Here is a 12,430-nt window from a genome sequence, read left to right as displayed (position 1 = left end):
TGGAATTCAGAACTGTATTCAGACAGGGAGAACTGTATTTAGTATATTTATATTTGGGCTGAGTCTGTTTATACTGTTGGGGAAATTAGGGTGACAGTATTTCAAGGACTGTTAAGCCACTAGAGAACTCATGTTTAGTCTATCTCTGACAGACTGATACGACATTTCATTTTAAATCATTTTATATTTGCAGCTAACAAAATTAATCAATCACTTTTAAGTTAGTAATGATAATGAGAAGGGATTTAGTAGAATCTGCAGATTGAGCAACTTTTAATTTCATCTTTTCCGGTGAACCTGTGTTTTAAGAGTTTTTGTTAAGTAGCAGTATCCTTGGACTTTCTTTAAATAGGGAAATGAGCAAAGGGAGCCAAATTGAGAATTCACTCTAGAACATATTGAGTCATTCTAACTCTCAAGTGGTCATCTGGGTATAATAGTCATGTAATGTGTCTTGTGTGGAGTACAGTGATTGGAAATGGAACAGACAAGTCTCCATAGGGAAGCCCAAAGTTCTTTCCCCATGACAGCCTTCTATATAGGTGCCGTGCCGCATTAACTTCACATGTGGTGGTTTTGTCCTCTACAAGATTAACTAACTGGAAGGCATAGGTCTACAATTACCATGTTGAATAGTTAGAGTTTATTGCCAGTTAGGGTCTAGTGATGGTCACCACAGCTTCTGTTATATGTTGCTCAGGCATTTGACCATATGCTCAGCCAAGTATGTGTTAGTTAATAAAACATTTTGATATGCTTCGATACAGTGTTTTACTAGCATTTTTATATTAGAATGTTTTCAGACATCCCTACTTCTGAAGATACAAATACACATACATGCATGTGTGTGTATATCTGATTTTAGTTGCAGAAAAGACCCTTTTCAATCTTTTGTGGTTTCTCACTAAGAAGTTAAGTTCGTGGCTCATAACGTGTAATGGTGAAGTATGCAATGACATTTAAATCGTTTGTGTTACATTTTCCACTTCTATTTCAGTTGTAAGTTGAATCTTCATGATACTTACTGGCCATTGCGGACTCTTCTGTTTCTTCTGGAGCCAAACTCTTCATTGCTTGAGGGCCTTTGCACCTGTTCTTCCCCTGTCCTGGTCTGGGTGATTTGTTTTCATCTTTTGGGTCTTATCTAAATGCCACCTCCTCAAACATTTTTCTCAGGCCACTCTAATTTCTTCCCTTCTCTATCACACAATCCTCTTTATTTTCTCATAGAAGTTATCTCACTCTTGAGTTATCTTATTTACTTACTTAGCTATGTGTATATATTTCCTACTAGAATATAAATTACAAAAAGACTTTTATCTGTCCTGTGCCTGATACCATGACTTCCATGTAGTAAGTGGTCAATAAGTAATTGATAACTAAAAGAATATACAAATGAAGCTATAGCACTGACTAGAGTGAAATGAACATGGAGTAGTTGACATTATCATTTACTTAATGATGATAAAATGGTGAAAAAGAAAGCTTCAAGGGATTTGCTTAAGATCTTATAGTTATTAAGGGAAAGAACTCAGAACCCAGAGATAGGGAGAAAACATTGTTCTATAGCAGTTCATTAGCTAGTACTCTCAGTTTCATATTATAACTCATCATAATTATTGCATCTAAATTATGTAGTTGTTATCTATGGATTCTTCTGAAACCAGTTTTAACATACTGTACACCTTAAACCACAGAATGACACATGTCAGATTTATTCAATAAAAAATAAATATGTAGATTGTGTACTTTGCTGAGAGGAAGCAAGATGGCAGAGGATAGGAAACTGAAATAGCATTAGGTTCCAGGAGTTCAGCTAGATAGTTACCAAACCATTCTGAACACCTACAAACTCAACAGGAAATAGAAGAGAAGAAGAGCAGCAATTCTAGGAACAGAAAATCGACCACTTTCTGGAATGAAGGACATGTGGAGAAGTGAATTCTAAGCAACGGGAAGATAGACCATGGGGGGAGGGGCCGGCTCCCAGCAAGCGGTGGAGCAGCAGAGCACAAAATCGGAACTTCTAGAAGTCTGCTCCACAGAGGAATGTCGCTCCAGAAGCTAAGCAGAGGTGGAGCCCTCACGGGGACAGTGTGGTCTCAGGACCTGTAGGGTCACAGAAAGACTGGGGGTGTCTGAGTGGGCAAAGCTCCCAGATATCGGAGCAGGAAGCCGGCTGCAGAGACAGAGCTGAGGGTGGGGCTTTCAGCTCAGGGTTACCTTAAACCATGATCTGGGGCAGTCGGGCCACAGCTCTTAAAGCAGGGACTCCACAAGTGGCAGATTCGGAGAAAACCCCTGCTTCCTCCTCTGGGAGGAGCAGCGTGAGAACACATGGCAGGAATCTGCTGGGTTTGGAGACTCCAAATGGGGCCATGCGCCAGAAATAGAAATGCTTGATCACACCAGGTGAGCACAGAGCACCGCCGGAAACCAGAGAGATGGGAGGGATTGAGTGCTTTTCTCCGAGGGCACACTGAGGAGTGGGGCTCGGAGCTCTGGGCGCCTCTGGGCCTGAGATTGGGAAGCCACCATCTTCATTCCCGTCCTCCAAAGCTATAAGGAAAGCGTTCAGGGAACAAAAGTTCCCAAGAGTGAACTGAAGCAGATTACTTAGCCTGGCCCCTGGCAAGGGTGATGCAATTCCGCCTCAGGCAAAGACGTTTGAGAAACACTGCAACAGGCTCTTCCCCCAAGAAGATCAGCAAGAATATCCAGCCAAGACCCAAGTTCACCAAGCAACGAGAACTGCCAAACTCCAGAGCTAGGGGAAAGCAACACATAGAATTTATGGCTTTTTTTTGCATAATCTTTGGTCATGCAAAGTTAAATTTTTTTAATTTTATTTTTTTCTCATACTATTTTTTTTAACTTTTCCTCTTTGCTCTTTTAATATTGTTTAACTATTTTATCTTATCAATACTTTTTTTAAAAATCTTTTTAAATTTTCATTGTTATAGTCATATTTTATCCCTTCATTGTATTTAACCTTATTTTTTGTATACATATAGGGTTTTGTTTTTTTTTTAATTTTTGGGATATAATTTCTTCTAATAAAATATACCCTAAATCTAGCTCCAGCCTGATCACATTCTGTCTGCTTTTTTTTTCTTTTTCCAACCAACTTATCAATTCCTCTTTTAGAATCTTTTAATTTTCATCTTTACAGTCATATCCCATCCCTTCATCGTGTTTACCCTTATTTTTGTATACATATAAGGTTTTCGTTCTTTAAAATTTCTTTAAAATTATGGATTTTAGAAGATAGTTTCTTCTAAGAGACCAGAATACACCCAAAATCAAGTGGGTGGCTCTGTTCTATTCACCAGTCTAATACATATTTATTTTTATTTATTTATTTATTCCCCCTTACTTCTCCCCCCAGTTTCGGGTCTCTTCTGATTTGGTTAGTGTATATTTTTCTGGGGTCTTTGCCACCCTTTTAGTATTTTACTCTCTCATTCATATATTCTTATCTGGGTAAAGTGACAGGGTGGAAAAACTCACCACAAAAAAAAAAAAAAAAAAAAGAACATGGGGCAGTACTGATGGCTAGGGACCTATCAGTACAGACATTGGTAATACGTCAGAACCAGAGTTCAGAATGACAATTCTCAGGGTGCTAGCTGGGCTCCAAAAAGGCATGGAGGATGTTAGAGAAACATTGTCTGGAGAAATATAAGCCCTTTCTGGAGAAATGAAATAACTAAAATCTAACCAAGCTGAAATCAAAAAAGGAATTAATGAGGTACAATCAAGGATGGAGGCACTGACTGCTAGGATAAATGAGGCAGAAGGGAGAATTAGTGATATAGAAGACCAAATGATGGGGAATAAAGAAGCTGAGCAAAAGAGAGACAAACAACTACTGGACCACAGGGGGAGAATTCAAGAGAAAAGTGATACCATAAGATGAAACAATATTAGAATAATTGGGATTCCAGAAGAAGAAGAAAGAGAGGGGCAGAAGGTATATTGAAGCAAATTATTGTAGAGAATTTCCCTAATATGGCAAAGGAACAAGCATCAAAGTCCAGGAGGCACAGAGAGCTCCCTCAAAAAATCGATAAAAATAGGTCCACACCCCATCATCTAGTAGTAAAACTTACAAGTCTGAATGACAAAGAAAATCCTGAAAGCAGCTCGGGACAAAAGGCCTGTAACATACAATGGTAGAAATATTAGATTGACAGCAGACTTATCCACAGAGACCTGGCAGGCCAGAAAGGACTGGCATGATATATTCAGAGCACTAAACAAGAAAAATATACAGCCAAGAATATTATATCCAGCTAGGCTGTCATTGAAAATTGAAGGAGAGACAAAAAGCTTCCAGGACAAACAAAAATTAAAAGAATTTGCAAATACCAAACCAGCCCTACAGGGAATATTGAAAGGGATCCTCTAAGCAAAGAGAGAGCCTAAAAGTAATAGACCAGAAAGGAATAGAGACAATATACAGTAACAGTCACCTTATAGGCAATACAAAGACACTAAATGCATATCTTTCAATAGTTACCCTGAATGTAAATGGGCTAAATGCCCCAATCAAAAGACACAGGGATGAATGGATTAAAAAATGGATTTAAAAAACAAGACCCATCAATATGCTATCTACAAGAAACTCATTTTAGACCCAAAGACACCTCCAGATTTAATGTGAGGGGGTGGAAAACAATATACCATGCTAATGGACATCAAAAGAAAGCTGGGTGGCAATCCTTATATCAGATAAATTAGATTTCAAGCCAAAGACTATAAGAGATGAAGAAGGACGCTATATCATACTTAAAGGGTCTTTTCTTTTTTTTTTTTAATTTTTTATTTCTTTTCAGCGTAACAGTATTCATTGTTTTTGCACCACACCCAGTGCTCCATGCAATCCGTGCCCTCTCCAATACCCACCACCTGGTTCCCCCAACCTCCCACCCCCTACCCCTTCAAAACCCTCAGATTGTTTTTCAGAGTCCATAGTCTCTCATGGTTCACCTCCCCTTCCGTTTTCCCTCAACTCCCTTTTCCTCTCCATCTCCCCTTGTCCTCCATGCTATTTGTTATGCTCCACAAAAAAGTGAAACCATATGATAATTGACTCTCTCTGCTTGACTTATTTCACTCAGCATAATCTGTTTTCAACAAGAATATCTAACAATTTTAAATATCTGTGCCCCTATCGTGGGATCAGCCAATTATATAAACCAATTAATAACAAAATCAAAGAAACACATCAACAATAATACAATAATAGTAGGGGACTTTAATACCCCCCTCACTGAAATGGACAGATCATCTAAGCAAAAGATTAACAAGTAAATAAAGGCTTTAAGTGACACTGGATCAGATGTACTTCACAGATATATTCAGAACATTCCATCCCAAAGCACAGAATACACATTCTTCTAGTGCACATGGAACATTCTCCAGAATACATCACGTCCTGGGTCACAAATCAGGCCTCAACCAGTACCGAAAGATTGGGATCATTTCCTGCGTATTTTCAGACCACAATGCTCTGAAGCTAGAGCTCAATCACAACAGGAAAGTTGGAAAGAACTCAAATACATGGAGGCTAAAGAGCATCCTGCTAAAGAATGAATGGGTCAACCAGAAAATTAAAGAAGAATTTTTAAAAATTCATGGAAACAAATGAAAATGAAAGCACAATGGTTCAAAATCTTTGGGACACAACAAAGGCAGTCCTGAGAGGAAAGTATGTAACAATACAAGCCTTTCTCAAGAAATAAGAAAGGTCTTAAGTACACAACCTAACCCTACACCTCAAGGAGCTGGAGAATGAACAGGAAAGAAACCCTAAACCCAGCAGGAGAAGTAAAATAATAAAGACTAGAGCAGAAATCAATAAAATAGAAACCAATAGAACAGTAGAACAAATCAACGAAACTAGGAGCTGTTTTTTTGAAAGAATTAATAAGATTGATAAACCCCTGGTCAGACTTATCAAAAAGAAAAGAGAAAGGGCCCAAACTAATAAAATCATGAGTGAATGAGGAGTGATCACAACCAACACCAAAGAAATACAAACATACAAGAACATTGTGAGCAACTATATGCCAGAAAATTTGACAATCTGGAAGAAATGGATGGATTTCTAGAGATGTATAAACTACCAAAAGTGAACCAGGAAGAAATAGAAAACCTGAATAGACCCATAACCAGTAAGGAGATTGAAGCAGTCATCAAAAATCTCCCAACAAACAAGTTGAAGAGTCAAACTCTCACTCTTTGCCGATGATATGATACTTTATTGAAAACCTAAAAGACTCCACCCCAAATCTGCTAGAACTTGTACAGGAATTTAGTAAAGTGTCAGGATATAAAATCAATGCACAGAAATCTGTTGCATTTCCATACACCAACAGCAAGACAGAAGAAAGAGAAATTAAGGAATCAATCCCATTTACAATTGCATCCCAAACCATAAGATACCTAGGAATAAACCTAACCAAAGAGGCAAAGAATCTGTACTCAGAAAACTATAAAGTACTCATGAAAGAAATTGAGGAATACACAAAGAAGTGGAAAAACATTCCATGCTCATGGATTGAAAGAAGAAATATTGTGAAAATGTCTATGCTACCTAAAGCAATCTGTACATTTAATGCAATCCCTATCAAAATAACATCAATGTTTTCCCAAGAAATGGAACAAATAATCCTAAAATTTATATGGAACCAGAAAAGACCCCGAATAGCGAGGGGAATGTTGAAAAAGAAAGCCAAGGTTAGTGGCATCACAATTCCAGACTTCAAACTCTTATTACAAAGCTGTCATCATCAAGACAGTATGGTACTGGCACATATAGACACATAAATCAGTGGAACAGAATAGAGAGCCCAGAAATAGACCCTCAACTCTATGGTCAACTAATCTTTGACAAAGCAGGAAAGAATGTTCAGTGGAAAAAAGACAGTCTCTTCAACAAATGGTGTTAAGAAAATTGGACAGCCACATGCATAAAAATGAAACTGGACCATTTCATTACACCACACACACAAAAAAAAAGACTCAAAGTGGATGAACAACCTCAATGTGAGACAGGAATCCATCAAAATCCTGAGGAGAACACAGGCAGCAACCTCTTCAACCTCAGCCACAGCAACTTCTTCCTAGAAATATCGCCAAAGGCAAGGGAAGCAAGGGCAAAAATGAACTATTGGGACTTTATCGAGATCAAAAGCTTTTGCACAGCAAAGGAAACAGTCGACAAGACCAAAAGACAGTGGACAGAATGGGAGAAGATATTTTCAAATGACATATCAGATAAAGGGCTAGTGTCCAAAATCTATAAAGAACTTATCAAACCTAATACCCAAAGAACAAATAATCTGATCAAGAAATGAGCAGAAGACATGAACAGACATTTCTCCAAAGAAGACATCCAAATGGCCAACAGACACATGAAGAAGTGCTCAACATCACTCGACCTCAGGGAAATACAAATCAAAACCACGATGAGATACCACCTCACACCAGTCAGAATGGCTAAAATTAACAAGTCAGGAAATGACAGGTGTTGGTGAGGATGCAGAGAAAGGGGAACCCTCCTACACTGTTGGTGGGAATGCAAACTGGTGCAGCCACTCTGGAAAACAGTATGGAGGTTCCTCAAAGAGTTGAAAATAGAGCTACCCTACAATCCAGCAGTTGCACTACTGGTATTTACCCTAAAGATAGAAATGTAGTGATCCGAAGGGGCACGTGCACCTGAATGTTTATAGCAGCAATGTCCACAGTAGCCAAACTATGGAAAGAACCTAGATGTCCATCAACAGATGAATGGATAAAGAAGATGTGGTATATATATATACAATGGACTACTATGCAGCCATCAAAAGAAATGAAATCTTGCCATTTGCAGTGATGTGGATGGAACTAGAGGGTATTATGGAGTGAAATAAGTCAATCAGAGAAAGACAATTATCATATGATCTCTCTGATCAGGGTGGGGGGTTGTGGGGGTTAGGGAAGGCAAAAATGAAATAAGATGGGATCAGGAGGGAGACAAACCATAAGAGACTCTTAATCTCACAAAACAAACTGAGGGTTGCCAGGGGGAAGTGGGTAGGGAGAGGGTGGTTGGGTTATGGACATTGGGGAGGGTATGTGCTATGGTGAGTGCTGTGAAATGTGTAAGCCTGATGATTCACAGACCTGTACCCTTCGGGCAAATAATACATTACATGTTAATAAAACTAATTTTTAAAAAATATGTAATAATAACACTAGCAATAATAGCTACCATTTATTCAGCACGTACCGTGTGTCAGATATCATGCAAGTGATTGCCAGGCATTGACCCTAATGATAATGCCAGGTACTTTGTGGGCCTTTGTAAGATTAACTACAACAAATTATACAGAAGATCCTAAACCAGGTAATTTATGCTCTTTTTAAAATTCATTATTACTATTTTCTTTTGTATCTTCTTGTAGCCATCAAATATTTATTGAGCACTTATCATCTGTGTGGTCTTGGGCAAGCTGTTTAACCTCCTTGTGCCTCAGTTTCCTTATCCATACAATGGAAATAGGAATAGTACTACCTTATGGAAGGACTAAATGAGTTAGTACATGCAAAACACTTAAATGCTGCCTGGCATGTAATAAGGTACAAAACTTTAAAATGTGGACTAGGGGCACCTGGGTGGCTCAGGTGGTTGAGCATCCTACTTGTGATATCAGTTCAGTTCATGATCTCAGGGTAGTGAAATCGAGCCCCGTGTCAGGATCTGCGCTCAGCACGGAATCTTCTTCAGACTTTCTCTCCTTCCCCTCTCCCCCTCCTCTGCTTGCTCTCTCTTTCTCTCTCTCTCTCTCTCCTCTCAAATAAATAGATAAATAATTTTTTTAAATAAAATGTGGACTTATTTTCTAGCCATATGAAAACCACTGTAAAACTTTGCTGAGAGACAAAACATTTGAGTAAGACATGATGCATTCCTAGAAGATTATAATCAGTAATGTAAAAAAATCAAATATTTCTCAATTAATGTATAAAAGAGATGAAACTTCAGTCAGAATTCCGAAAAGATTTTTAAAAATTGAAGCTGGTGAAAATAATTCTAAAGGCTATGAGATCAGCCTAGAAAATTTAGGTGGGGGGATTAAGAGAAGGGATTTGCCCTGCCAGTTACTGAAACATTAAAATATAAATAGAATAAATATAAATAAATAAGTTAATTAAATATGAATAAATAAATACTGAGGTAGTAATCAAGACAGTGTGGCACAGGCAGAGGAAAAAAGGAAAAAAAATAAATGGAATTATTTGGAATTAGAATTGGAATTAGAATTTGGAATTAGAATTAGCAAGCTAATGTAAAAGACATTTCAAATCAATGCAGAAGGAGTGGATTATATTATAAATGGTCTTGGGACACTTTGCTAATCACTTGGAAAGAAGTTGGATTGCTACTTTGTACTTTATTCTCAAAAATATTTCAAACTTACTGAAGATTTAGATACAAAACATGCAGCAATGCAGTCCCCATCCACCACAGATGTTGCAGCCCGGTGCTACACACCCCTCGTCTCCTCCTCCTCCTCAAGCTGCCCTGTGACCACTCAGCTGACCAGAGAGCATACTGCTGCCTTTGAGGAAGTTTCTATGCTATTTAACAAAGATGACACTAGTACAGTAACAAAAAGATATTTGGAACTTGGGTCAGTAGGTGAGAATGCAACAGAAGCAAAATAGCAGTAAGAGTGCTAAGACCATTTATTACATATCATGGCTAGACATGGTAAGTCAGTAGCTAGCATTTCTGCTGCACTTGTGTATCAAGCGGTGTTTAAGTTCTTTGTATACATCAGTTCACTTAGTTCTCACATGAGGTAGTCGATTATTATCCTCATCTTATGGATGAAGATGCTGAGGCCCAGAGAGGTTAGATAACTTTCCAAAGGTCACACACTTGGTAAATAGCAAAGCCAGGATTCCGCCTCACACAGTCAGGCTCCAGAGTCTATGCCCTCCACCACTTTGCTTCTTGGCCTGTCTAGGAAACTGACAGAGGCAGGTCCTGAAGAAATAAATCCATGTTTTTCAACAAGGGTGGCAGAAGTTTTATCAGTGCAGCAAAACTGTGTCATGGAATTGCAAAGAGGAGAAAACCTAATAGGATAAAGAAATAATAAATTGATTGGAAAATTGGCATTGATGGAAATGGACCAGTATCTGTAAAAGCATTATACAAATGATGATTGCAAGATGAAAACCCCATCTCACTGTCTTTTCCCCCTAAAGATGTATCAGATTCTAAAAGGTCATTATTCATTCCATTTCTCTATAGCAAACCTATGTCAAAAATACCTTCTGTGTATACACAAGAAAAGTCTGTATGTATTAGTTGGTGGTCTTTTTCCCAAAAGGTCAAACTGTACATCTGCTTATAATCTAAGTCCTTGTGATAAATGACAAGGAAACCTCAGTAGACTCCTCAAAGTACTCTTTGTGAATGATTCTTACACTGATTTGTTTTCATGCAACTTGCTAACTGAGCACAGTAAAATCGTGAAGGCCTTTCGAGACAGGATTAATGACCTTGGACTACTAGGATGAGAATGGGAAGCCACTGAGAGGGGTGTAAATAGGATACTGCTATGAGTTGATTTGAAGTTTGAAGGTATCTCTCTGGGTACCCTGCAGAATGGGCTCCCAGGGGGCCAGAGTAGATAGAAGTCCCATGAGGAGGCTGCTGCAGGAAACTCAGTGATAACACTAAGGGAGAGACGTGAGATCTATTTTGGAAACAAAGTTAACAGGACTAATTGGTGAATTGGTTGTGAAAAAGAGGGAGAAACCAAGAGTGACTTCTGGTGTTAGGACTTGAGTATTTATTTGGTTTAGGAGTAGTGGTTCCATTTACTAAGCTGAGGAATAGGGAGGAAGAATTTATCTTCAAACCATTGGGGAACAAAGCAGGAGCAGAAATTTTCTGAGTGATCATTCCCAGATTTAAGGTAAAAAGGCTATTAAAATTGAAGTGTATGTATAAATATTAGTAGATTTGTAGAAGAAAGCGTTAGGTCAAATAGATCCTTCTTTTCCAGTCTGCATATCTTAAGTGAGTTTATTGCTTTAGTTAACTAAACTAACTCTATGTTTCTTTTCTTAGGTAATCCAGGTTTTTCTGCCTTTTATGTGCCATTTGCAAAGGCTTTGTACTCCTCAATAAACGGACGCTTTCCGGTTTGGGTTATCAGTCATGCTGGGCATGCTTTCGTCCCCAAAGGCAAGAAGATTCTTACAACTTCAGACGGTATGTCTTGATTAACATCCGTTTTCCTCTCTAGCGAGTGGGTGTTCATGTGTCTAGAAATTCAGCTAGGGTTAAGAGTTATACCACTGGAAATCTCTGCTTGTGGCATTGGGCCCATGCTGCCACGTTTTGGTAGTTTTAGGATTTTTAGAGCCCTTTTCATTTTCCGCAGGTAGTTTTCTCTAAAAAATTGAGTAGATCACACAGTTGTCTAAAACTTGCCCTGTCTGTGGACTGACTAGTAATCAAATATATTTATTGATCAAACACTGTATTTCCAGGGCTGTACTTAAGAGGATTGGTGGAGAAAAAATATGATCCATGGTCCTTATTCTAAAGAGGCTCGTACGTGAACATTTAGAGAATGATTAAGTGATCCACTCTGACCTGCTGATCATGTGGCTATTTGAGGAGTAAACGAAGGAAAGAACACAGTATGGGTTTGAAAAGACTTTGTGGAGTGGATGGGTTCCAACAGTTGAGTAGAATTTGGATCTGGGGGTTAGGGTGTGTGCAGAGCTGTAACAGGCAGAAGATATAGCACAGCAGGGACAGAGATTCAGTAGGTCACCTGGTGCTGGGCAAGGCCAGACCTAGAGGAACCTCAGAGCTGGGGAGAGAGCCATGACTGCATTGGTAGACTCCTGGAGGCCTTTAAGTGGAGAAAGTAGCTCTAGGTGGCTGCAAATTACCTGCTTCTAATATATGAAAATTCATCATGCTCACTCTTCTAAAAAAGAAATCTATAACTTCACTTCTCTGTACGCCTTCCATTCAAGGGCCTTTTCTCCTAAGCATGACCCTTAGTTAATTTGAGGTGGAAGAGAGGTGGCTGTGGCTTGGTTTGCTCCTGGTTCTGGTATGCCTCTCCTATGGTATGAGCATCTTACTGAGCATCTGATAGTGGAAACCATGTGTGGGGAGGGAGGGAGAAAGGAACAGGTGATATGGGAACTCTCTGTACTAATCTGTTCAAATTTTCTATAAATCTAAAACCACTCTTCAGAACAAAACCTATTAAAAAATACTGGAATTTAAAAATAATTTGGTATTTATATTTTGCTTTTTATCATTGCTGTGACAGAAACTGTAAATTAGGTAGCTTAATATGAATTTATTTTCTTATAGCCTGGAGGCTACAGGCCA

General features: G+C 38.6%; 1 protein-coding gene across 3 annotated transcripts in view; it reads left to right on the top strand.

Annotated features, from left to right (window-relative positions):
* Positions 1-12,430, top strand: part of LDAH (lipid droplet associated hydrolase) — a 111,905-nt gene that overhangs the window by 17,140 nt on the left and 82,335 nt on the right. For all 3 annotated transcript variants that reach the window (XM_047745640.1, XM_047745641.1, XM_047745642.1), the window contains exon 3: positions 11,141-11,284. In XM_047745640.1, the coding sequence (XP_047601596.1) occupies positions 11,141-11,284 (144 nt within the window). The remainder of the gene's footprint in view (positions 1-11,140; positions 11,285-12,430) is intronic.

Source organism: Lutra lutra, chromosome 9, assembly GCF_902655055.1.
Source record: "Lutra lutra chromosome 9, mLutLut1.2, whole genome shotgun sequence".
In the NCBI taxonomy this organism is placed as follows: domain Eukaryota; kingdom Metazoa; phylum Chordata; class Mammalia; order Carnivora; family Mustelidae; genus Lutra; species Lutra lutra.
The sequence above is the reverse complement of the archived record's forward strand: the minus strand, read 5'-3'. Positions and strand labels throughout refer to the sequence as shown.